General features: G+C 37.4%; 2 protein-coding genes across 2 annotated transcripts; one reads left to right on the top strand and one right to left on the bottom strand.

The window, feature by feature from the left end:
- Positions 1-235: 235 nt before the first annotated feature.
- LOC132295354 (serine carboxypeptidase-like 50) lies at positions 236-1,896 on the bottom strand. Its single transcript, XM_059793584.1, has one exon. It carries the CDS (start codon positions 1,825-1,827, stop codon positions 448-450), a length of 1,380 nt encoding a protein of 459 aa, XP_059649567.1. The 5' UTR covers positions 1,828-1,896; the 3' UTR covers positions 236-447.
- A 1,483-nt stretch (positions 1,897-3,379) lies between these two features.
- LOC132295353 (protein FAR-RED IMPAIRED RESPONSE 1-like) lies at positions 3,380-23,290 on the top strand. Its single transcript, XM_059793583.1, has 4 exons — positions 3,380-3,546; positions 19,917-20,049; positions 20,395-22,522; positions 22,625-23,290. Exon 3 carries the CDS (start codon positions 20,454-20,456, stop codon positions 22,512-22,514), a length of 2,061 nt encoding a protein of 686 aa, XP_059649566.1. The 5' UTR covers positions 3,380-3,546; positions 19,917-20,049; positions 20,395-20,453; the 3' UTR covers positions 22,515-22,522; positions 22,625-23,290.
- Positions 23,291-27,816: the final 4,526 nt, after the last annotated feature.

The raw sequence follows: 27,816 nt of genomic DNA, 5'->3' as shown, positions 1-27,816 counted from the left end.
TACGTGGTTTATTGCAGTTGATGATAAAGAGAAACAGATAGAATTGTGTAAAACAGTAACCCTTCTAAAATCATAAATGAATCTGTTTTTCGCAATAGTAAATGAGACAAGAATTGAATAGAGGACATGAATTTGTTCTCAGACAGAGTAAATTCATAGTAACATGAATCTGTTTTTTTGCAATTGCATCATTGTGATCCATCAACTCTCTTACCAATGAAAAGTAAGATAAGAATGCAAAAAAAGCAAATTATCATAGCAGTAGGTAAACCAAAAGAGACTGAATCCTCCAAATCAATTCCATTTCCAGTTACTAAAAGCATGGGTTTTTATTTCTCACTACAAATGCCAAACTTCATGATCTCCATTTTTCTTGGCCTGCCCATGACTAATAATTGCTAACAAGTTGATACAACAAGAAGAACAGATACAACAAGTAGTCAAATTTCAAAGTGCACCGCGGAAGTTTGCAGACGGATTCCCAATCTGTTCACCGGCAAACAATGCTCTCTCCAGAACCCAGTCTTCTATCATTGCCTGAGAATTGACCGCCTGGTCGGTAGGCACAAGATGCCCAGCTCCTAACACCACAACATGGCTCAAGCTCCCCCATTTCTGCACATACCCAGCAAGCAATCCATTCACTTTCCATACCTTTCGCTCGGCTTCCTTAAACTTCCCAATTCCCTCCCACTTCATTTTCTTCACCCAAGCCTCAGTCGACACCACACCATCTCTCAAATCACAATGCCCTTGGTACAACAACACCTTAGTGTTCCTGACCAAAAACTCCACCATGTATTTCACACTCTTCATCACATCTTCGTGCAATGCCGCCCCCACGACATCACTGCATTCCTCGTAAACCATCGATGTGTTGACCCCCAACGCCTTCTTCACCTCCACATTGGCCAAAAATTTGCTGACTAGGCTAGTTTCATAAGGAACAAGCCTTCTGAAGTCATACAAAGTGGCCAGTCCTGTCATGTTTTGCAACATATTCAACACTCTGTTTCTTGCATTTGTTGCCACACTCCAATTACCAATTTTGGTCAGTTTAACAGCTTCATTTTGAAGTTCCTCCAACTGGGTCTTCTGCTTCTGATTGATCAATCCAGAAAAGTAAGCATTCACAGCATGAGTGGCCACTTGTGTCACCGGGTCAGTCAATCCGTTCCCTATGGCGACACCGGCCAAATTCACCTGCTTCAATGCCGGCAATTGTGCGTTCTTCTTCAGAATGTAGTACCCAATTGCCGGAACATATTTTCCGGCATAACTTTCTCCCGTAATGTATATCGGACGCAGTTTGAAAGATGGGTCTAAGGCGACAAACGACGTGATCGCGGTGAAAAGATGCTTGGCAACACCGTGTTGGTCTCTTGGGATTTCCTCGGGTGTCGATGCGATGCTAAAACCTGTCCCAATTGGATTATCAAGGAAAAGGAGGCCGAACAATCGGTTCCAAGAGCCCGAATTGGGTTCGAGCGCAAGGTGTTCGACGTTTTGCTTGTGAGAAGAGAGACGCCATGGGCCGAGCTCGTAGAAGTTGCCTAGCATGGAGGAGCAGCCAGGGCCTCCTTGGAGCCAAATGAGAAGTGGGGTTTTAGAGAGAGGTGAATTGGGCGTTTGGGCTTCATAGAAGGTGTAGAAAATGGCTGAACCGGTTGTCGAATTGACCGGGAGGTAACCGGATTTTGTGGGGAGGGCATCTTGGGGGAGGAGGGGGGTTGAAGTGGCTGATGATATGGTTGGGAAGTGGTGGTGGAGGAGGACGGAGAGGAAGAGGAGGAGCTTGAGGCAGTAGATGGGTGGCGTGGACTCCATTCCAGTGTTGGGGTGAAGAACCAAATGATATGGTTTAACACTTTATTATTGGCTAAGTTCATGGTAGTATATGGTAGTATTATTATTGACAAAGAATCTTGGGGTCGGACTTTTTTGGAACGGCATGTAAAAGAGAGCTACCATGTGGAGGAGCTATCCAAAGGGTGTCACATCCTGGAGAGGAGTTGAAGTGAGGAGGAGTACCGTGAATAGTAAACAAAAATTAAAAAAATCCTATACGCGCATCCACGCTAGGTGATTCCAATCTCACGATCCGCCGGACCCGCAGTAGTAGATTTCACTACATATCTATATGTATAGGGTGAATGAGTTTCATACCTTATGTTTTTTTTATTATTTATTTATAATGTATTTTAATTAATTTATCTTTTTATTTTAAAAATTTGTATTTTCTATCTAATTCTTCCCTAAATTATATAATTTAGGTTTTTAAATTAGAATTTTAGAACACAGGAACACACTAAATTCACGCTCCGATCAACAATAGCCCTATTATAACAAGGGTCATTTGTCCCACATCGAATCCAAATAAAAAAACGATTGGGTATAAATGGGTGGGTATACATCACTACCCAACAATTTGAACTTTTAAATAAATGGGTAAGCGTCCACCCGTTACAGTTAGTATCAGAACCAAACTCAATCCTTGATTTGGTGTCACACCGAGCGCACCGTCCAGGGGCCTTTCGGGTTTACAACCTCAAGGGTCATTTGTCCCACATCGGATGCAGATGAAAAAGTATTTTGGTATAAATGAGTGGGTATACAATACTACCCAACAGTTTGAATTTTTTGAGTAAATGGGCAAACGCTCACCTTTATACCTAGACACCAACTTTTTTAAAGGACGATAAAAAGCACATGCAAATGCACGTGGTTAAAAATCAATATTGTGGATCATTTAATCTTACAAATCATAAATAATAAAAATGAATTAATAACATACCTTAAAAAAAAAAAATTAATATCTCAATTAATTTTAAAGAAATTTTCTTTACACACTCATTTTGTTTCTTTGAAAACTTAATTGAACCTTAACCATTCATTTTGAAAAATAAAAGAGATACCATTGGGCGACAAAGTCCTCGTGGATAGCAACTAAAAAGTGAAGTATTAATCAATTTAGAGGGACAAAAAAAATAAAATAAAAGAACAAAATATTTTATTTATAGAAGTAAGACTCTAAAAACAAGACCAATCCTAGAAGCATAATATATATAAGACTCTAAAAACAAGACCAATCCTAGAAGCATAGTGTATATTTTATTTGTGATACATTGAACGCTCTCTAAAAGGTCGGGGGTTTCGATCTCCTCTACGGTTCGGATAAGTGATTTGTCCGTTCCTCTTGGATTTTTGAATGTATTATTAAATGCATATATATATATATACACACTCACGCATTAATGAATGCAATATGATGCATGTGATGTTTTGGAGTGCATTTACGATGTGATTTGATGATGTATGTGAAGGTGCATATACGGAATGCATATATTGATACCTTTAGGGCCCACGAATTTCGAATGCCCAAATTCATTCGTGGACTCAGTGGCCCAAAACTGTGGATCCGAAATAAAGCCTCGTTATATCTCATGAGTCATGAATCACTCCGAATCTCCGATCACCCTCTTCGGCTATTGACCTCGCGATCGGCTTGTTCGGTTCCACCTCCACTCTCAACTCAGCTCTCTTCAGGTACTCTCTCTCTCTCTCTCTCTCTCTCTCTATATATATATATATATATATATATATATATATATATGTATATACGTCATTCAGCTCTAGCATACCTGTTATGGACTTATTCAAAACCCTAACCCTAATTTTGCCCATTGGCCTTACGACTCCTAAAACTTTCAGCTACATCCACTTTTTAATTCTCTCTCTCAAATATCAATCGGTAGTTATCTGATCACATTATGAACATTGTCCCATTTTATGACTCTCTCAATATATGGACTCGAATATTTGAAGTTTAAGTTATGTTAGTTAATATCTATAAACTTCAATAGGGTATGATTTTGTATTTGCTTTGATCATATAAAAGTTCCGTGTCTCTCTAGGTTGATTTGGATGACGTATTGTACATTTGTTTGGTTTTTCAATATGTTTGTTGACAGAACTGTTTGTGTAAATTATTTGTTCAGGTCAATTTTCAATTGGTTTGTGTTTTTGTTTATGCATTCGGGGGCTTTTGAATTTATGGACTGTTGTTTTTTTTCCCCAAAAATAAAATACTTGCTATCTTACATGAATACTTATAGCATGGTGCTCTTGCGGCACTCCCGCTCTAATAGTTCTTTGGAATAAGCCACTCCCGATCTAGGTGACTTAGCTACGTATTAGAGCGGAAGTGCCGCAAGAGCGCCATGCTACAAGTATTCATGTAAGATAGCAAGTATTTTATTTTTTGGGGGAAAAAACACAGTTCATGCACAAAAAATATAGTAGTGAATCTAAATAATAGAAATGATTAGACATGAAGATAATAAAATAACTAGCCTTCTTTCATCAATTAGATACATGCTTTATGCCTTGTTTGGTCGGAAAGAAGGAATGAGGAACAATGGAAGAGAGGAAGGATGAAAGATGCTTCCATTGGTTGGAAGGAAGGGAAGAAAGGGAGGAAGCAAGAAGAAATGAAACATTCTTTGTGACTCGCGTTTTTTCATCCCTCCAAAATTATACGGAAGAGAGGAGGGAAAGAAAGAAAAACTACTGCATGAATATGGAATTCCATTTTTACCCTTCAATTATTTGCAAAATTACTTTGTTAACTCAAATTTTGTTTAGAGCATTGTAGCAAATTGATTTACGAGTTTTTGTTTGACAACAAGCTCAATAATTTTTCTTAGGATATAATAATTTGGAATGAATATATATATTTTTTATTAGTCTATATAATGAGGGTGTATTAGTAAAAGAACATAAAACCTTTCCTCCCCTTCCTTCCAATTGAACAAAAAAAATGTGCCACCTCATTCATCCATTCCACCATCCCTCCCATTCAACCAAATAAAAAATGAGGGAGACACCTTCCCTTCCCTAGGGATGCCTCATCCCTCCCTCCCCCTCTCCCTTTCATCGATTTTTTCATCCCTCCTACCAAAAGGAGCATTAATCCTGAAAATGATAATAATTGACTACGAAATAACAATCTTCAAAAAAAAAAAAGAAAAGGACAAGAGGATTTCACTTTATAAATTCTATTTAAAACAAACATAAATCTATTCCAACTTTCTTACTCAAAAGCAAGATGAGACTACTCAAAAAAAAAAAAAAAAAAAAAAAATGCTAGAATGATTGTTGAGGCAGTGGAAACGCACGAACAAATAAGATTCAGGGAATGCCAACAAAGCAATCACACACAAGCATATAACGTGGTTCAGCCAAAACGGGCTTACATCCAAGGATGAGAAGAGATTCCACTATGAGTCGTAAAGATATAACAACAATAGAGTACCAACACTGCGTACATGTCTTTTCACTATATACCACTCCACGAGCGTATCTCCTCGCTACCAGTGTTTTCTCCTACAATACCAACTCACATACTACCTACCCATCAACTCCCTCATGAGACTACATCTCTCTCAATCTTATAAGTCTCAACCCATAACCTAGATATGTATTTATAGAGTTCCAAACCCAATCCTTGTTGGACAAGGATTTCAATTTCTTAAAGCTTGCTTAACAAGAAATTTCCTAATAGAATACAACTCTAAAATAGAAACCTAATTGGCCTGTGGCTCAGCGGTGCAAGGCTCTTACTTCCCAAAGGGAGGTTAGGGATTCGAACCTCAGTGGAGGCAATGTGTGTGAGTCCCAACTAGGAAGAAAAAAAAAAAAAAAAATTAGAATAGGAATTTGAGACACAATTTCTAATAATCTCCACCTTGACTCAAATTCCATCCAGCCAATCATCACTTCCCACGACATTGATCACGACAATTCATTGTAGCTTTAATCATGACGATCCTTTTGCAAAAACTATCATTGTCCACAATGTACGTTACTCGATTCGTCAAAGAGCTCCATGCCATGTAACCCATCACGATTTTCTAACCATCATGATCAACCAAGCCGATTAACTCCACCTACAATTGAAACCCATTGCAACACATGTTGGGACTTCTTGTATTTTCTGGATCTCCTTCACCTTCGGCTTTGATATCAATTTGTTGAGGCAGCGGTAATGCACGAACAAATAAGATCCAAGGCATGCCAACAAAGCAATCATACACAAAAATATGATATAACATGGTTCAGCCAAAATCGGCTTACATCCACGGATGAGAAGAGATTTCACTCTGATTCGTAGAGATATTCTAACAATAGAGTACCAACACCACGTACATGTCTTTTCATCATGTACCACTCCAAGAGCCTATCTCCTGGCTACCTGGTGTTTCTCTTACTCTACCAATACTACCTCTACCCATCAATTCCCTCATGAGACGACATCTCTCTCAGTCTCATAAGTTTCAACCCAAAACCTAGATCTTTATTCATAGAGATCCAAACCCAATTCCTTGTTGGACAAGGATTACAATTTCTTAAAGCTTGCTTAACAAAAAATTTCCTAATAGAATACAACTCTAAAATGGAAACCTAACTAGAATAGGAATTTGAGACACAATTTTCAACAAAGATTGTTTTGATGCAAGCAATCTGATCTGTGGCCTCTTGCCTCATGAAATTTCTACTTTTGTTGCTTGCTTGAGACATGTTAACCCCTTGAGTAAATGGCAAAGAAGTATTAGATGTTGCATTATTTAGAGAAGAACTTGAAGCGTCATTCTCATTGGCGTGCAACCTTCTCTCTTTTATCCATGTCTTCCAAATCATTTTCATAGGCAATATCATCCCAGTTCTTGTAAGACTTCTCATACTCTTCCCTCTAACTTGTCAACAATCTATTATTGTAATGAACTTAAATTAATGATCATGCATGATCAACATTCGATTTATTTCTTTAGACACTTGGGATATACCCATAAGTACTCTATACTCTCTGTGCACATGACGTGTTTACACTTTGAGATAACACCTTAATTGCTAAAGCATAAAGTTCAAGAGCAGCAACACCATATAAGTTCCTCCAAGCTGCTGCACTCATCACTTCTTTATCTTCATTGATTGAGGTCGAGAAAAACACCTTCACACTTGTGAAATCACTAAGTTGTTACCGAATTAAAGGTGCATCTTGAGGATCTCTCACAAGTCGATCAACAACATTCAAATAGGCACCTTGTACAAATGAATTAGCACAAGGCTGCAACATTTTCTTTCCTTTTGGACCTACGCTTATCAACCAAGAGTTAAAGTAGTAAAAGGAGTAAGTGCACAAAACGAATCATTTCCAAATTGGTTTCGTGGATGACCGAATAAATTTTATACTTTCAGAACTCTTCATCCAACTATTTATTTATTTATTTATTTTTTATAATCTGATCATGCTCTAGCTTGGACCTTGAGCTTCCTTTCTTAAGTGAGTCTCACTCCTCAGTTAAAACCATACTTATCAAAGCATTTTTTCACCCTAGAAAGACGATCTAGCACAACGAAATGGTGTCCAAATTTAGTTTTTTTTCACCTTAATTACTTATGAAATTGTCCTGAAAATGTTTAGTTAGAATTTGTAGAGACACTCTATGTTTTCATTATTTCAATAACCTTGAGCAAAATTTCAAGACTATATTGTGCAGTTTTTTCAGCCCTAGACCAATCAGCTGCTGTAACAAATACAAGCCTTCCTCCTGAGACAGCTAATACATTGTTAAGTGGCTGACTCTTGTAGTTTGACCAACCATCTAATAAAATTGAAGCCCCACATTTTGGCCACTGATGTCTAATAGCATCAATGCATTATCAATCTTGGTCCTCTCTTTATCAAGCAATATGGTTCTTATTCTCTCAGAATTTGGTACTCTATATCCTTTTGCAGCATTATTAGCAACTATATTATCTGTTTCCTCTCTTGAGGATAATTTGAAACAAGTCATCAATATTTTGTGTGCCGGGTTCACACATTGGATTGGTTACGGTAGCATAAGATCGTGGAACAATTGGTAAACTAGGAAGCGGAGACCTACTTGAATTACTACCAAAAAAACATTTAGCTGCATGTTCTTCTTTTTTCCTTTTTTCCCTCATCTTTTGACACTTTAGGACATAAAGAAACTCCGTTTTTTTCTTTTTCTTTCTTTCCTCTTCTTCTTCTTCTGTTTTTTTTTTTTTTTTTTCACCAAGTGAACTGTCCACAGGAAAAAGCATCCAACTCCTCTGTTTCATCAACTTCTATCATTATGATTCTACAAAGTAAAAAAATAAAATAAAATCGGAGAGTCCACAATTGTACATTAAAAGCATACTCAAAAACAATATTATTAGAATAAATGGTAGCAACTAGTCTATTCTATAAGACGAATCTAATCAATGGGCAATAGGCCTACTCGTGTACTTATGCAAGCAGTATTTTGTAGTAAGTAGAATATTAGTTATATGAAATATTTCACACGCACGCACACACACATATACGAACTTTTTTCTCAAAAGGAATTATCTTTTTCTGTTTTTTCATAGAAGGAATTATCTTTTTCTGTTTGTCTTATAGAAAGAAAAATGCAATATATATAGGGGCGGAGCTAGGATTTTATTTAAGAGGGGGCACAATGCACTTGTTAAAAAAAAAAAATTAATAAATATGACAATATAATTTTTTTAAAGAAAAAAATAGTTGTAAAATAATATACTAAATAAATACCGTAAAAAAATATAGTTACAAATATAAGAATCAAAATATTAATTAATAATATTTTAATTAAATACAATCACAAATGTCATCGATAAAAAGAAGTAATTTTAAAAAATAGAAAAATACATAATTATACATAAGTGAAAAAAGAATTTTTTTGAAAAAGGAAACAAAAATTAGAAAAGGAAAAATATATTGTATATTTGAAGAAGGGATATATGTAATTTTTTTTTTCCAAAAGGAAATTAAAAGAATTTTAAAATTTGAGGAGGGGCACTATTTAGAATTACCATGTAAGTATATATATATAATTTGTTGGAAAGAGTATTTTAGTGCCGGTCGGGGATGTTCCTGATATTGAGATGTTTGCTCAGATCCTCAGATGTGGCACTGGCTCGTTTCTTATTTCTTATTTAGGTTTGCCTCTGGGTGCTCCTTCAAGATGTGTAGGGAGTTGGGATCCGGTGGTGGATAGATTTGAGAAGAGGCTGGCAGGTTGGAAGAAGTAGTACCTTTCCAAAGGGGGGCGGGTCACTCTGATCAAGAGCACTCTCTCTTGCCTTCCCACCTATTTTATCTCCCTTTTTCAGATTCCTTCTTCGGTGGCGGAGAGAATTGAGAGTTTGTAGCGGAATTTTCTTTGGGGAGGGAGAGGAGAGGAGTTCAAATATCATCTGGTTCGATGGGAGCAAGTGTGTCGTCCCCTTCAGAGTGGAGGATTAGGGATTCGAAGGTTGTTGCCTTTCAACAGGGCTCTTCTTGGGAAATGGCTTTGGAGATTTGGGGTAGAGAGACTTTGGCTTTGGAGGAAAGTTATTGCTAGCAAGTTTGGGGAAATCAGTGGTGGGTGGTGTTCTCTTGAGGGGCGTGGTCCTAGGGGTGTGGGGGTTTGGACTTGCATTTGAAAGGGATGGGACGTTTTTCGTAATCATGTTCGCTTTAGGATCAGGGATGGTAGGAGGATCAGATTTTGGGAGGACCTTTGGTGTGGGGATCTTCCCCTTACTCTTTCTTTCCCTCGGCTTTACAGGATTGCTTTTGATAGGCAGGCCTTGGTGGTTGACTGTTATCACCTTGATACCAAAAGACTAACTTGGGACGTTCAGTTTAGGAGGCATTTTCAGGATTGGGAAATTGAGGAGGTCACTCGTTTTTTGGAGTTACTGTATCGTCAGGTGATCTCTCATAAGGAGGCTGATTGTTGGCTTTGGAGTCCACACTCTCAGGGTCGTTTCGAGGTGAGATCCTTTTTCAGGTGCCTTTTTGATGGGGAGGGTGGCACTTTCCCTTGGAAGTCTATTTGGTGTTCCAAGGCTCCCCTTAAGGTGGCCTTTTTTGCTTGGACGTTTGTCTTGGGTAGGATTTTAACCCAAGATAATTTGAGGAGGAGAATGCAGGTGGTTATCAATCGTTGTTACTTGTGTCGTTGCGATGAGGAGACAGTGGATCACCTTCTGTTACATTGCAGTATGGCCAGAGATTGTTGGGATTTGATGATTGGGTTATTTGGGGTTCCTTGGGTTATGCCCTGTTCCTCTTGAGGGTTGATTGAGGCTTGGAGAGGTGTCTCTGTTGGGGCGCTCATCCGGGATGCTTGGAGGGCTACCCCTCTTTGTGTTTAGTGGTGCATTTGGCTCGAGAGGAATCGAAGATACTTTGATGGCAAGGAGAACCCCATTTCTATGCTTAAGTTTTCTATTATTTCTACTCTCTTTTGTTGGGTCTCAGGGAGAGATTATCGTTCTGTTGAGGAGATTGTTATTTTTTTGGCCTCTTTAAAGGCTTGAGGCTCTTTATGGTTTTTTCTTCTTGTTTCCTTGGGTTTCGCTCCCCTTTGAGCGCTTTTTTATAAAATTCTTACTTATCAAAAAAAAAAAAAAAAAAAAATATATATATATATATATACCAAAAATATTTACCTATGTATAGTAGGTTGGAGCAAAGTGAGGGGGGGCACGTGCCCCCTCTAGGCCTTAATTGGCTCCACCCCTGAATATATATAGAGTCAAAATTACCAAGCGCTGTTAAAAGCCTCAGACATATATAAATGTTTGTCTAATAGAAAGAAAAATGCAATATACACACACACATACATATAGAGAGAGAGTAAAAATTACTGACTGAAAAATTAGAACAAACAACAAAAGCACTTAGCAATAAAAAAAGCTGTTAGAATGTATATTCTTTATAGTGTTGGGTTATTATGTAATTACCCATAGTAGTTAGGGTTATTGTGTAATTATGTAATTAGGGTGTCTAACCCTTGTTCTTATATAAGCCTTATTTAGAGGGCTGCAGATAGAGAATATACACAAGGATACATTTCTCTCTCTCTCTCTCTCTCTCTCTCTCTCTCTCTTTCTCTCCCTATCTCTCATGAATCTGAACATGGTATCAGAGCGGCATAAATTCATGGGTGTGGGAAACAATAAGTGTGTTGCCCCTGTATGAGAGTGACTGGAATCGTGAGTATGTTGTCGGTGTCTTTGTCGGAAGTTCGTGTCGCCAGTAGGTTGAGAACATCACCTATAATCGCCATCGTCCTTAGTCGCCGTCAGATCTGAAGCCCGTAGTTGTCGTCGTCAGATCTGCAGCCTCCTTCGTCGCCGTCAGATCTGAAGCCCCTTGGCCGCTTGTGTTGTTGCCGCGTCGATCATCAGCAGGCTCGCCGACACCCACCGTCGTTGTTGGTAGAGGTGAAGCTTCATCGATTCACCCTTTTTTTTCTTGGTCGGAAGTTGCGGAGGTTGTGTGGTGTCACTGCTGTGTGCTCGCCGGAGTCTGTTGGTGGGGTTGTGAAGAAGAACAGCCCTGTTTGGTTGCGCAGCTACACTATTCCAATCCTGGTTTACTAAAACCGGGATAACAAAGACTTGTTTTGATCCAATCCAGTTACCCAGATCCGACCCGATTCCGATTTTGCATTTTCCCCAGGTTCATTTTTTTTAAAAATCTTCTCCATGGCTTCTAGTTCAGATCTCCTATCTCCTGCATCCTTCAATCCTCCCATGACTTCAGTCAAGCTTAATGGAAAAAATTACATTTTATGGGCCAAGTCAGTGGCCATTTTCCTGAAAGCCAAAGGCTTTGGCGATCATTTGGTTCAAGATAAACCGAAAAGCAGTGATGCTAATTTTAGTTCATGGGAACAAAGGGATGCTCAGATCATCTCCTTAATGCTGAATTGTATTGAACCTCATATTAGCTCTAACCTGTTATATCTGGACACTGCCAAGGAGATATGGACCCAACTCCAACAGTTATATTCTGGTGCTGGTAATATAACCAGAGTTTATGAGGTGTGTAGACAATTTTTTGATCTCCAGCAAGGGACTCATAGTTTAGAAGAATACCTCTCACGGGCAATGGGACTGTGTGAAGAAATGAATATGTATCAACCCGTCACCTCTGATGTGAAAAGCATGCAGCAGCAACGTGAGGATTTTAATGTTGTTCGGGTTCTCACAGGATTGTCACAAGAGTATGAACCTGTTCGTGCACAAATTTTGGGTAGCCCTACACTTCCCTCTCTACCTAATATGTTATCCAGACTCCAGCGTGCCACTTTATCTAGTGGCTCTTCAGGCAGTACTTCCAGTGGTGTCACTGCTCCTTCTAACAGTGAACGTTCTGTCTTAGTTGTGAACCAGGGTGGCTTTCAGTCTTCTCGTGGAGGTGGTGGTGGTGGTCGTTTCCGCCGTGGCCGTGGTCGAGGCAAAGGCAGAGACTCAAAAATTTGCACTCACTGCGGTCTTACTAATCACACGGTCAATTACTGTTGGGATCTTCACGAGAAACCGCCATCTTCTTCCTATGCACATCAACTGACTGCTAGTGATGGGGATTCTTCTCTCTCTGCCACATCCACTGCTCCACATGTGGCTGTTGAGACTGCTATGGTCACGATTCCCCGTGATGAGTATGCTCAATTTCTGTCTCAACAACGGACTTCCACCTCATCTTCCATGGGGTCCTTGGCTCAATCAGGTAGTGCCCCTGCATGTCTTTTGTCCTCTAGTCAGAGTCCCTTGATTCTTGACTCTGGCGCATCCGATCACATGACTGGTAGTTCTCATCTTCTATCTGATTTTCAGTCTGTTCCTTTCTCTCAAAGTGTTACTCTTGCTAATGGATCATCAACTAAAGTCTTGGGTTTGGGAACTGTTCATCTTACCCCTTCTATGTCCCTTTCCTCTGTGTTATATGTTCCTCAATTCCCTTTTAATTTGTTGTCCATTAGCAAAATTACTAAATCTCTTAACTGTTCTGTAACATTTTATCCCACATGTTGTCTTTTTCAGGATCTCAAGACGAAGAAGAGGATTGGTATGGGACATGAAGTAGGTGGCTTGTATTACTTCGATCTTGCACCATCTCTCACGGCTCTTCAATCATCTTTGTCTTCTTTCCAGTGGCACTGTTGTCTCGGCCATCCCTCACTATCAGTTCTGCAGCGTCAAGTTCCCGGTCTTAGTCATGTTAAGTCTCTGTCTTGTGAAACATGTCAGCTTAGTAAGCATTGTCGTGTATCTTTTAAGCTAAGAGCTAATAATTGTGTGGCTAGTCCTTTCCAATTAGTTCATTCAGATGTATGGGGACCAATAAAACATATTTCTATTAATGGATTTCGTTATTTTGTGACTTTTATGGATGATCATTCTCGGATGACTTGGTTGTTTTTAATGAAAAATCGTTCTGAGTTGTTTTCTATTTTTCAAATATTTCGCAAAGAAATCAAAACTCAATTTGGGTGTTCCATTAAAGTTTTACGTTCTGACAATGCCAAAGAATATTTCTCGGACCCTTTTGAGACTTATTTTCATGCTAAAGGTATCATTCATCAATCCTCTTGTACTTATACTCCGCAACAAAAAGAAGTAGCTGAGCGTAAAAATCGTCATCTTTTGGAAGTCTGTCGTGCCCTTTTATTTTATATGCATGTTCCCAAACGTTTTTGGAGTGATGCTGTTCTTACGGCATGTCATCTTATTAATAGGATGCCCTCGTCAGTGCTACACGGTAAATCTCCACACTCTGTTCTATTTCCCGACTCCGTATCGTTTAATCTGACTCCGCGGGTCTTTAGCTGTGTGTGTTTTGTCCATAACCTTGGACCTGGTCTTGATAAACTCGACCCTCGTGCAACTAAATGTGTTTTTCTTGGGTATTCACGCACTCAGAAGGGCTATCGTTGTTACAGTCCTCATTTCCAACGCTATTTCACTAGTGCTGATGTAACATTATCTGAGTCTATCCCATATTTTTCTGATTCTACTAGTCCTCTCGATATTACTTCTGAGCCACCTCTGCCATCGATTCCCTCTCAGTTTCCTATTTCCGCACCTCCTCGGTCTGCTGTTCCATTGCAGGTTTATACTCGATGACCTCGACCGCCTACTTCACTCCCTTCATCTCCTTCAGAGTCTTCGGATCCGACGCCTTTACCTGATGATTTGCCTATTGCCCTTTGTAAAGGTATTCGGTCGTGTGTTACTGCACATCCCATTTCTAACTTTGTCTCCTATCGTCATATTTCATCCTCTTTATCTTGTTTTTTATCTATAGTATCTGCTACTTTTGTTCCAAAGACATTGCAGGATGTTCTCTCTGATTTGGGTTGGCGACAAGCCATGGTAGATGAAATGGATGCCCTTCATCGTAATGGAACATGGGATCTTGTTCCCTTACCTCCGGGCTCCAAACCGGTTGGTTGTAAGTGAGTCTACACAGTTAAATACCTTCAAGATGGATCTATTGAGCGGTTGAAGGCTCGTCTAGTGGCAAAGGGGTACACTCAGACTTATGGTGTGGACTATGATGAGACTTTTTCTCCTGTTGCTAAGATTTCTTCTATTCGGATTCCTATTTCCATTGCTGCCAATTGTAACTGGCCGTTGTTCCAATTGGATGTCAAAAATGCCTTCTTACATGGTGACTTGGTTGAAGAAGTTTATATGGAGCAACCACTTGGGTTTGTTGCTCAGGGGGAGTATCGTCACACTGTTTGTCGCCTTAAAAAGGCCCTTTATGGATTAAAACAATCTCCACGGGCTTGGTTTGGGAAATTCTCTGAGGCGGCATTAGAATTTGGTCTTAACAGATGCCAGACCGATCATTCGGTATTTCACCTGCGCACTAAAGCTGGCTTCATCTTTCTTGTGGTGTATGTAAATGATATTGTGATCACAAGTGATGATTCTGCAGGCATTGCTAAGTTGAAGTTGTTTTTGCAAAATCGGTTCCACACTAAAGACTTGGGTAAACTTAGATACTTCTTGGGTATTGAAGTTACTAGATCCAAGGAAGGTATAAGTTTATCTCAACGAAAATATGTGTTGGATTTGCTAGAAGAAACGAGTATGTTAGGTGGTCGTCCGGTTGATGCTCCTATGGATTCAAATACAAAACTTGTGTCTGATGAGGGTGATCTATTTAATGACCCAGGCAGATTTCGTCGCCTTGTTGGGAAATTAATTTACCTCACTATCACTCGACCTGATATTTTATATGCAGTTAGCATTGTAAGTCAGTTTATGGGAGCTCCTAGAATGCCACATTGGATTGCTGTTCTTCGGATTATCCGATATCTCAAGCGAGCTCCAGGTTTTGGGTTACTATACCATTCAAATGGTCATCTCAGGGTGGAAGGTTTTGCAGATGCTGACTGGGCTGGTTCTCCTTCAGATAGGAGATCTACTACAGGCTACTGTACATTTATAGGAGGAAATCTTGTTACGTGGAAAAGTAAAAAGCAAACAGTGGTAGCTCGATCTAGTGCTGAAGCTGAGTGCAGGGCAATGGCACATACCACTAGTGAGTTGACATGGATACAAAATCTTCTAAAAGAACTTGAGTTAATAGTTGAAGCTCCTACTCTATTGTTCTGTGATAACCAAGCAGCAGTTCGCATTGCATCGAATCCTGTGTTTCATGAGAGAACCAAACATATTGAGATTGATTGTCATTTTACTCGGGAAAAAATATTAAGTGGTAGCATCTCTACTCCATTTGTGAAGTCTGAAGATCAACTAGCTGATATGTTTACCAAAACACTGGGTCATAATCGGTTAAGGACTATCTTTTCCAAGCTGGAATTATTTGATATATATTCTCCAGCTTGAGGGGGAGTGTTAGAATGTATATTCTTTATAGTGTTGGGTCATTATGTAATTACCCATAGTAGTTAGGGTTATTGTGTAATTATGTAATTAGGGTGTCTATCCCTTGTTCTTATATAAGCCTTACTTAGAGGGCTGCAGATAGAGAATATACACAAGGATACATTTTTCTCTCTCTCTCTCTCTTTCTCTCCCTATCTCTCATGACTCTGAACAAAAGCTAAATGCATTGACAAGGAAAGAGAGTTACGGATTAATTCATGAGATTAATGACTTGGTTACTTCCAGCAACCCTAAAAGTAATGAGAGTACAAAAATCTTTGAACAGTAGTAAGAGTTATTTCCTTTTTCTTGTCTCTTTTATAATATTCTGTTAAAGACTGAAGGTAAGTGGTATCATATTATTTGACTTCTTAACTTACCCAAAAAAAAAAAAAAAAAATTATATTGTTTGACTTATTAAAGAAAGAGATTACTTAATTAAATTAAACAGTTACCTTTACTTATTAAAAAAATAAAAAATAAACCATGTAATCCATTAGTTTTACTTATTTTGACTCAATTAGCATTATTTGGATTTATTTAAGTTGGGATAAAACAAAAATTTTAGCAGGATTCACATGTAATCCATGAATTTACTTAATCCTTCAAAAGATCTTCTATTCCACACCTTCCAAACACACCACCAAACACATAAGGGTGCCGCCCTCCAAAAAACACGGGCGTGGGCTCCCACAAAACAGCCTCTCCAAGAGTCTATCAAACCTCCAAGGCATAACCGACTGGATGCCGAACAGACCAACAATAAGGCTCCAACACTCGTGAGCAATGCAGTAGGAGGTGATCCACAGACTCTCCACCCCTCTTACACAGACTCTTCATTTGCGAATTCAAAACATGAAGAGTGCGAATTTTTGGCTTTTTTGCTCTCAAAATGCCAATTTGCACAATAGAAAGCCACTAAGTTGAGTGCATTTTTTGACTTGGGTTTTGAGCTGAGTAGGGGTTTTGAATTGCATGTTTTTCTTCTCAATCAAAACTGAAACTTTTATTTAATTTTCTTTATGTTATTTCAAAATGGTTTCAGATGGCTGATTTTGTGTTAAGTTAAACTTGAATTCTCTTGTGAACATGGTGTGAGTTCAATTATTTTCTAATATTAACAATAATTTTTTTCCGATGTTAAATAACCCATGAAGCACGGACACTAGACACTGGTACGACATGACACGGACATGACAAGGATACAGCAATAAAATAGTAATATAATTTTTTATTATATATAAAAAAAAAAATAACTTTTGCTCAAATTTTAATTTATATTAATAAACATAGTGCATGTAAATTAGGCCCACACATAGCCCATATTTCTTTTTAAAAACATTAATACAAATATATATATATATATATATATATATATATATATATATATCCTTATATGCAAACATAACACTATACTTGTGACCAAACAAGCTGTGAAAAAACATAAATGATATTCAAACAAAACACTATACTTGTGGCCAAACAAGCCCTGAAAGAAGATAAGATTGATCTTGAGTCCCTCTCTCTTCCACTCACTTTCAGTTTTCATACACAGCTCTCTGATCCTCTCTTCCGGCCGACCCTTTCATCCCTTCATCTCTTTTGTCTCTCTTTATCTCATCCCCACCATCTTTTTCAGTTCTTTATTTCTCTTGAATGGATATATGCATATACGTACCCACATAATCCATCCCCTACACACTAGCTCCATCTGGTCTGGCTCCTTTGTCTTCTTCCTCTGTATTTAACAAAGAAAAGGTCTCCAGCATGTCCTCCGGCTTATCCAGTAGTGTCTGGGCGTGTCCTCTGGCGTATCCCACAGGTGTCCTGACGTGTCCGACATATTAAAAAAAAAAAAATAGGACACTGCTAAGGAGTGTCGGACACGTGTCCAACACCGGTATGGTCTCCTCCTCAGCGGTGTCGGTGCTTCCTAGTAAATAACACATGCATGAAATTTGCGGAGTTGGTGATATTTGAAAATTTTGAATAAATGAATTGAGTCGATGACAAATATTGCTGTTTAATGTTTTCTACATTTCTGGTAGTATTGCTAATGTTCAATGTAGTACATCAATTTAAAGGTCAACCATTAGAATCATTAAATTTGCTCTTTACGAACATTATTTTAGAGATTCAGAAAGGACAGTACTGAGACATTGAGAAAGGTGGTTATAGTTTGATATTGGACATATTGTGTTTAGACTCTCCAACTATCTTCACCAGCTTGTTCTGGCCTTTGTGAGGAACACAAAAAATTAATTATGCTTAAAAAGTACGTGATCATGTGTAAGGTTTGGAGAGAAGCTAAAATTAAATACTAATGGCCTTATTTATCTTAAAATTATTAATATAAACCTATGACAGGAGAATGTTCTGACGTTCGCGCAAGTTTCATCATTGATTTTTCTTATATTGGTTTTAGCTCTTTTAATGACATCATGTACTTTCTTTCTGGATTTCGTAAATTGTTTATTTCTTTCATCTTTTAAAAAACAAAAGAAGAAAACTTTGAGTGCTTTGTGTGGAAAATTTATGGTTGGGCATTTGATTATAAATATGCTACTTGTGATTTTTTCGGATGTGACCCATTATCAATAATTATAGTTGCATAAGTTAAAGACTGCTTGTCTTGCATTTTGTGCTTCATATGGATGTTTTCATTCCCTGTGGTTCATGTGGCATGCTAGACAGGGAGTAGGAGTGGCAAAATTTGACACGACCCGTGAACAAGACTTGAACCAAAAAGAAATTAGTGGGTTTTGGTTGACATTAATTGGGTTCGGGTCATAATAGAATCCAAGGGTGACCTTTGGTATTTACTGACTTTTCAAAGTGGAAGAGCAAGGATTCAAGTCCACATATGGGTAAAGTAGGTGGACGTGTTATTTGCTAGGGAAAAAATATCATTTGAATTGTTTTGAGTCATAAACCTAAAAAATATTTAGGCAAGTGTTAAAATTTTAATACATGGATTTTACTTGAGATGATTTTGATCATGAGATATGGATTTTAAATCCTCCTCATACATTAAATAAAAATGGTGGATTTTAAATTGGTCTCACAAATATTTTAGCGTTCAAACACAAATTTCAAAATATGTGAATTTCAAATCTAGATATTTCAAATCCAGGTATCCAAATGCAACCTTAGGGAAACAAATTATTAGATTTTAGGAGGAAAAGAAAGGGCTGTCTGTAAATTTCCTAATGCTCATTACAATTTTTTTAAGAGAAGCCTTCTTTTTGTTTAAATAGGTACTGTTAATTGAATTGAGGTGATCCTATACGATTATTATTATTATTATTTTTTTGAGAATTTTGATTTTGGTTTAAATCAATAGTTTGGAAAAATGTCCAGAATAATGGGTTCCAGTAGATCACTCTAATGTATTCTCATGATTTTTTTTTTTAAATGATCTTATTTATTATAAGTCCCAGAATTTTACGTGGAGTATGAGATCAGTTCCTTTTGTAAAAAATAATTAGAGATTGATCTTATTTTTAACCTAAATCATTTGTCAACTAACAGTTGACTAACTACAATGAAACAAAGGATTCTTTTTACTAGCATAATGATATGCTTTTCGGATGATACTACCGAAAATCAATCTGAACACATCAACTGTTTAAAACATTCCTTACATGGAAAGTAAAAAGATTCCTTTTTGCTTTTTGAAATTTGAAAAAAGTAAAGAAAAAATAATATCTTCAGGAACTAAACATTTGAAATGCAATCTGGTCTCATGAGAAAACCCTTGGTCTTCTTATTTGCTGAAGGAGAAGAAAATCCCTACATGTAGTCTGGGGCTCTAAACAAAACAAATCCAGAAAAAATTCTGATTTTCTGACATAAACATATATAATAGATTGAAGGTATGAATGACTGTTGGTTGAACATATTGGATGAGAATTGCGTTTGATTATAAAATCTAAAAAGCCAATTCTTATTTTCAAAGGCTTTTCTTTTGTTTCCTCTATTCATACCACATTAAAGGTTATGATGTTTGTCCAATTATGTTTTACTTTTATGCACATGCTGTTCCATAAGTTATCAGTTTGTAGTTGTTTCTATGATGTATTTTAAATAATGTGCTTACAAGAGTTGTCTTCTAATTCCAATTTTTTTTTTTGTATACATTCTTGCAGGTGATTGTTTCATAGGCATATTTATTGTATCTACTTAATGGGTAGAAGAAGTTTTGGCTCGTTTAGCATGGGATTTCAATATTGAATTGTGTTTCTACTACATTTTGGAAAAGCATCTTGAACATCAAAACAGGTGATTGTTATCAAAGGGTTATTATGTGTATATTTGTTTATAACTAGTTGGTCAAGATCTTCTTTTCTTTATAGGGTAATACCAGAATTTATGTGTTGTATTTTTCCATTAATATGAATGGGCTATTGATCGGATGATGCTTTTAAAAAAAAAGAGAAAATTATGCTATTAAAAACAATCCCATGATATTTTTATTAAGTTTTGAAATTTATTTTTTGTTATAATAAAAGAATGGGATTATTGTTCATTTGAAGGCTTTAAGGTCCTGGAAAGATTTTAATTGCAATGTGATCTCAAGCTATTGAAAATCATGTTAATACACTTTACTATTGCTGGCAAGTGCAGGCACACTGCTTTTTTGCACTGTTGGAATTATTTGGGCAATCAATTACATTTTTGAAGAAATGGAGATCGATTCTCAGGTGGAAATGACATCTAAAAAAGATACAGAGGTGCCTTCCAATGAGGAGAGTGGTAATAGTGATAAAGTGAATGAGCAAGAGTTGGAAAATCCGGTAGTCGAAGATGACGTTGAAATCCCCAAGGTAGGGATGATTTTCGAGTCAGAGGAAGAAGTTCGTAATTATTATAAGAAATATGCGAAACATTGGGGCTTTGGGGTTGCAAAAATAAGTACAAAAAATAGAAGTGATGGAAAGTCAAGTTACTTTTCGCTTGCTTGTGCTCGGAATGGTAAGACAGCATTGAAGGCTAAAGAGTCTTTTCATTCAAGGCCTTCAACTAAGACAAATTGCAAGGCCAAAATCAATGTTATAGCTAAAGAGGACGGAAGGTTCATTATCACTCGTGTCTATCTGGATCATAATCATGCATTAAGTCCCGGAAAGGTTCAGCACTTCAGATGTAACAAAGTACCGGATTCTCATGTCAGAAAAAGATTGGAATTGAATGATTTAGCAGGTATTACAGAAAGCAAAAAGAATCATTCACTTGTTGAAGCTGGTGGGCAAGAAAAGTTGCCATCTGGTGAGAGAGAGTGCAGAAACTATATTGCAAAAGCAAGACAATCGAGACTTGACATTGGAGATGTTGACTCCCTTCGTAACTATTTTTGTTGCATGCAAAAAAGGAATTCAAATTTCTTTTACATGGTTGATATGGATGAGGAAGGGGGCTTCAAGAATGTTTTCTGGGCTGATGCTAGGTGTAGGGCTGCATATGAGTCCTTTGGAGATGTTATCACTTTTGATACTACCTACTTGACAAATAAGTATGAGATGCCTTTTGCTTTGTTTGTTGGGGTGAATCATCATGGGCAACCTGTATTATTGGGTTGTGGCTTGCTATCTAATGAGGATACTGATACTTATATTTGGTTGTTTGAATCGTGGTTGAAGTGTATGCTAGGGCATGCCCCAAAAGCTATTATCACAGACCAGTGCAAAGCTATTCAAGGAGCAGTTGCAAAGGTGTTTACGAAGTCTTGTCATCGATTATGCCTTTGGCATATAATGCAAAAGATTCCTACGAAGGTTGGTGGACTTTCCCAATATAGAGCAATTAAGAGGATGTTGAAAAATGTTGTGTATGAATCAGTGAATCAAGATGAGTTTGAAAGAAGTTGGATAGAATTGATTAAAGAATACAAACTTGAGAAGAATGAATGGTTGAAGTCATTATACAGAGATCGCCATCGTTGGGTTCCTGTATATGTGAAATGCACTTTTTGGGCTGGAATGTCAACTACTCAGCGGAGTGAAAGTTTGAATGCTTTCTTTGATGAGTATGTTCACTCAAAGACCACCGTGAAGCAATTTGTTGAACAATATGACAGTGCCTTAAAAAGTAAGGCTGAAGAAGAAAACAAAGCAGATTTTGCTTCTTTCTATTGTACCATTCCAACTATAACTCTTCTCCCAATTGAGAAACAATTCCAAAGTGTTTACACCAATGATATTTTCAAACATTTTCAGGATGAGTTGAGGGGATTGATTTATTGTTATACCTTTGTTCTTAAGAGAGAAGGGTCAGTTTCCACATTTGAAGTAAGAGAACGTAAAGTTGGAAAAGATGGCGTATCTTGGAAAGAGTTAACTTATGAGATTTTCTATAACGCAGCTGACTGTCAAGTGCGATGCTCCTGCCATTTGTTTGAGTTTAGAGGAATTCTATGTAGGCATGCAATCTCTGTGCTGATCCAACTAAAGATAAATGAGGTTCCATCTCATTATATACTAGAGCGCTGGCGCAAGGACATTAAGCGTGGGTATACTTTTGTGAAAAATATTTATGATGATTCCAGTAATAGCGAACAAAGGCAGCAAAATAATAATTTGATCCCACTCTTATTTGAATTGCAAGAGCTTGGTGCAAAGTCAGATGAAAAGAATGAGCTTTTAATGAAGCTATTAAAAGAGGCAAAGGAAAAACTCCTTGCCTTTGACTCAGGTTCCCACAATGGTTGTTCTCTTACAAGTGAAAACAGTATGGAGCCCAAGATTTAGTCTCTAAGGTATAATTTTCTGGAATGTTTTTATTTTTATTTTTATTTTATTATATATCATTGAAAAGTGAGTAGTTATTTAAAGCGACTTTGTTTCTAATGCTTTTGCAGGTTCTTATACCTCTGCAAGCTTTGCAGAGGAGGTGCTTACTTTGTACAGTAAATGCTCAGCCTCATCAATGAGATCCTCCTAGCTAGCGAAAACTTCATCAAGTGTAATTAATGTTGATGTTTCTTTCAGTAAAAGAGGAGCAGAAAGGTGGAGGGATTTTGTCTTCAGAGCTAGACTAGAAAGGGTGAGTTCCCAAAGTTGCTTCAGTTCTGCTGAGATATGTTCATAATCCACTCTCAGATATGCTGATCGGGCTATTGTGTTGCGAAGAGCAGTTGCAGCTACTGTTTCATTGGTTTTTAAATGTGTTATCTTTGATATATGCTCAAATTCTGATTCAAGTGCTCGTTGAAGATATGAAACATAATGAGGCAGCATTTTGATAGTGTCGTAGTTTCTAGCATGTGGGTAGGGGTAGGAAGAGGGATTCAGTTTCTGATGCTGTGGAGAAGAGGGCCTTGGATTCTTATGATGATTTTTCTTTTATTGGATGCATGTATTCCCAGTGAGGTATTGCTGAGAACTCAAAAGGATTGTGCTCATCGTATATATTTGTCAGTGTTTGGAAGTTGATGTCACTGGAATTTGTGTATCTTAAATTTGTGGAGTTTAAATGATCCTGCCAATTTCATATATGATGAAACGATTTTAATAATTGCTTCTAATACTTGCATAAAGCCTCTTCAATTTGTAGGGCTTATTAATATTTCTGATTTAGAGCATATTTTTTGATTGGGTGTCAATCTCTTCCTTGGGGTTTGGAATCGGAGGTGGAATTGATATTAATTATTCCATTCTTATTTAAACGCGATTTCAGATCTTCAAGGGAAGAGGATCATCGCACATTACTTTGCCATCTTCTGACAGTCAATGACTTGAACTCTTCATGCTTGACCAAATTAGCATTAAAGAAGAATTGTCTTTTCAAGGGCAAGAAGGTTTCATTGTCACTCTTTAAGAACCCAGGGATGTTAACCAGCCATAGGGAAACGATGAAGCCCAAAATTCTGAAAAGATTGAAGCCAACTTAACGAGCAGAGGCCTCTGTCCAATCTAGCTTTGTTATGTCTTTCCCCTTCCTTCTTTATTACTCCAGGTGAATGGGAATTGATGTGTTAAAACGTTTTACTCGTTTTTTAATGATAAAACAACTCGCAATAGAGTCCTTATAGAATAAGGCTATGTAGAGGGTGTCGAACCACGAAGATTGCAAAGGTTATGGCCGTTAAGTTCTTAAAGATTACTTCGGTTTAATTCAAAATGGAGGATTGTTTGTTTTTCAAAATAGAGAAAATGAAATCAACTACTTAAATCGGAAATTGAATGCGATTGATAGAGATAATTAATAGAGAGAGGGCTAGGGAATTGACTTCACCGTGACCTCATAACTATGGCTTTTCATTTAATCATGGGGAATTCATTCTCTGTAAATAACTAAAGATTCGTGTGGCGTCATACTCGTAAAGATATCGTCAAGAAAATGAATACACATGCAACCAAAAACTAAGAATAACTTATATTTGGTTGGCACAAATCGTCTACCGAACTACGTACTCTCGTTGACCGGCGACGATCGGTCACCCGTAACTCAACACTTTGTCTAAGATTAAAATAGAGAGCCAATGAAGACGACCGACCATCGCACTTGTGTTATTGGGCGACGATCAATTGTAGCATGTTGAAGGGCCCAATTTGCTTATGGGCTTGGTTTGTTCTCGGGCCCAATCCCTATCTTCAATTAGGTGTCAAAATGACCACGATCTTGGTCCAAAATGGCTTGAGATCTTCGTTGAAAATTAGCCCAAGTAGACAACATTTGAAAGCCCGAAATTACCAGATTTAATTGATTTGGAGGATAAAATCCTGAAAATATCACAAACACAAAAACAACATAAAAGCATAAAATAAATAGAGCTAATGTATGTAAATAAAGGGGCTTGAATGTGAAACATTGGACGCTTATCAGGAATCCCTTATAGTCCATATCGAACAGGCCGCAACCATCAATCAGATCTGTGAAGCATTTCAACATCTAGTCTTGGATTCGCAGACCCCCCTTATTTTCTTAGATTGATGCAACAGAGAATTAAAATCACCCATAATGATCCATTTTTAACCAGTCCTCTTTGGAGATTTTTCAGGTATGTTCACTGATTTTTCAAACTGACTCCTTGATCCTTGCAGACAGGTGGCTGGAAGAACACGACCATTCTACAAACAATTTATCCCATTCATAGTGACTGATTCCCCTTCATTTCAGAAGTACAAATATATAAGAAAGAAATCTGTTCTTCTGATATAACTGAGTAAACTAAAGTTATCTCTGAAAATCCTTTAAACTGATGAAGAACATCACCCTAAAACACTCACGGGTATGTGTGTGCTCTAAAAAATATAACAATGGTGTATTTTTTTTTTTCAAGAATCTTTTTGGAAGCTCCAACAATGGTGTAAAATTATTCTCTCTGTCTTCCCCCCAAAGTCTTACTAGGCTTGGAGATAAGAGGGGTTTAAATACTTGTCCTCAATAATTAGAACAGGGTTTTAAAAATGTTGTAGGATGTCTCAAGAAGTTTGGTGCTAAAAGGAAACAAAATCTTATTAAAACATAAAATTCCGCACATATCAGGCAAAGTGCGTTTGGTCGCAAAAAGTGCGATCAGTCCAACTTTGCAGAATTTTTTCTGGAGCTTCGAACCGAGACTTGTTGGACGGTCACTAAAAGTGCAACTGGTTAGACTTTTCAGGATTTGAAATTTTTGGTTAAAAACTCAAAATTCTAAGTCCTTGTCTACCAAACTTCAAACCGTCTTAAGTCACACACCAGTTCTAAATGATGTTTCATCTAATTTCACGATATGAAGGCACTCGCCATTCAGCTCCAAAGATCGAGACTTAAAATAAATAAATAAAAATTACAATCCGATCATTAAGTTTTGACTACAAAATTTGCTAACATAAAATTAAATATCTCACAAAAACTCCTCCCACACAACCATACTAGGTCTCTTAAAGAGATGTTCGTAGCTTCCTATTAGGCAAACATAATTAAGTAGTAGTAGTCTTAGAGAGGGGTAGAAAAACTATTATGCATGTCACTAGAATCACATCCCAAAATTGTGAGACTTCAATGATGTATCGTATGCTATGACATTCCTACACTGAAATGAACCTTTAGTTTTGACAAAATAATTTTGGCACTTAACGTGTTTTTTTTTTAGTATACCAAGAATGTCCTTGTGATTCCATAATCTGCTACGTTCTCTAGATTATTGAGGGGATTCTTGACATACGATCTCTCTACCTAGTAGGTTAGTTTGCCAAACATCAAACATTAGTTTTATAATTTGAAGACAGTCATCTTATTTCAAATAACAGAAATTACACTACATTTTAGAAAGAGAGAACATCCTCACGAAAAGGATGACACGGAAAGGTGAGGGAACGAAGAGGAAGAGTTGGAGAGATAATAGATCATGCAAAAGCTTGTCTAAATTTTTTTTTTTTTTTTTTCTTAGTTTGTACTCACACACACATGCCTCCACTGAGGGTTGAACCCCTGACTTCCCTTCGGAAAGTAGGGGTCTGGTACCGCTAAGCCACTGGCGTGTTGGTAGGTTGTCTAAATTATTCTTAGTAAATTTTAAAACATTAGTAAATGATAACATGGTAAAAAAAGGAATTAATTTAAGGTTTTTGAGAATTATCCTAGGTTTGATAGATTACAAAAATAAGTTCTTAAAACACTTTTTTTAAAAGCAAGATTAAAAGAGTGAAAGAGAAATACAGTACTTGGTGTTAGAGGTTTCCTATATTAGATCCGAATGGGAAGTGAAATGGATATAAATGGGTGGGCATGCAATAATAACCAATATTTTAAGATTTTGGGTTAGAGGGAAAGTGTCTGAACTATTACAGTTGGTATCAAAGTTAGACTTAGTCCTTGGACCGGTGTCAAGCAAAGTATCGGCCGGTTGGGTGAGCCCACCTGAGAGGTGCCTAGGTCCAGACTGGGCAGGCAGGGTGTCCTAACCGTAATGAGAATGTTGCGAGTACAAGTGGAGGTGGGGGAAAATGTAGAGGCGTCCCACATTGGGACTTGGGACTTAAGCTACCTACATATACAACCTAATGAATGCAAGTAGTATATTTCTCTAATTTGATAAGTGTGCATTAATTGTGGACTTATGGAAGGATTAATGACTTAATTTGATATGTTGTGCTAGTTACTAGATTGACTAGACAATGTATGCTTACTTGGCCATCCATACTTAATAATTCAATTAATGGCACACACTTTCATTTATAACACACAATCCCCCCAATCCATCAAATATTGAATGTCTATGAAGGTAATGCTTAGTGGCGAACTCTATGACCCAAGACTCCTCTCTCATATTCTCTACACCTCATATTATTTTAGTTGTTTTACATTGCAATTATTTAGTTTAAATTATAGTATAATTCAATCAACAAACCATCTTTTGATCATTCAACCCACTACTCCAACATTGATTCCAAGAATACCGTTCATTTCTCTTGGAATGATCCCTACTTACTCTAGCTCCATTAATAGTTAGTAGTGGTAGTGGCATTCTATAAATTCAAACTTGGCCACACTACATTTCACATTTTACACACTTTTGTGCAACTAGGTACCGACACCACCAGAGATTACATTGGCAGTGGCCAGGAACCATGGTTTTTGATCTTTAGTTGAGAGGGATTTTCTTTGTAAAATCATTGTGTACCTGTGGATGTTTGAGTATACCTTATACAACATTAAAAATTATGAGTCGTACGTAGCGGAATATTTAGAAAGTTTTTATTATTTTAAAACAGATCTGTGTCTTTTCCAACTTTCTTTATTTTAGCAATTAATAAATCAATATCATGCAATATAAAATAAAGCAAAGTAAAGTTAAAGATGACACTAGGATTTTAGTTTGGAAACCCTAGTTGATAAAATACGTCAACTGTTTGTATAGGAAAAACCTCGTGGACTTTGCAGTCTAAAGTAAACCGATCCACTATGCTTGAAATAAAGTACACTGAACTTTGACTTTGACTCACACCCTATCGTTCTACAAAACACCAACTGCTGACAATCATTTGGCTTTACGACTCCCCGACCAACAGCAATTTGGCCTCAGGCTTATGCTTGATATTGGTAGAAGAGTAACAGGTAGAT

Source organism: Cornus florida, unplaced genomic scaffold, assembly GCF_030987335.1.
Source record: "Cornus florida cultivar Cherokee Brave unplaced genomic scaffold, ASM3098733v1 CherokeeBrave_3.0.0_Hap2_Chr02, whole genome shotgun sequence".
Lineage (NCBI taxonomy): Eukaryota > Viridiplantae > Streptophyta > Magnoliopsida > Cornales > Cornaceae > Cornus > Cornus florida.
Note: the sequence above shows the minus strand (reverse complement) of the source record. Positions and strands in the feature narration are given on the sequence as shown.

Bases quoted from the DNA above. Each gene is read 5' to 3' on its own strand.
- LOC132295354 (XM_059793584.1), bottom strand. From the start codon at position 1,827: ATGGAGTCCACGCCACCCATCTACTGCCTCAAGCTCCTCCTCTTCCTC.
- LOC132295353 (XM_059793583.1), top strand. From the start codon at position 20,454: ATGGAGATCGATTCTCAGGTGGAAATGACATCTAAAAAAGATACAGAG.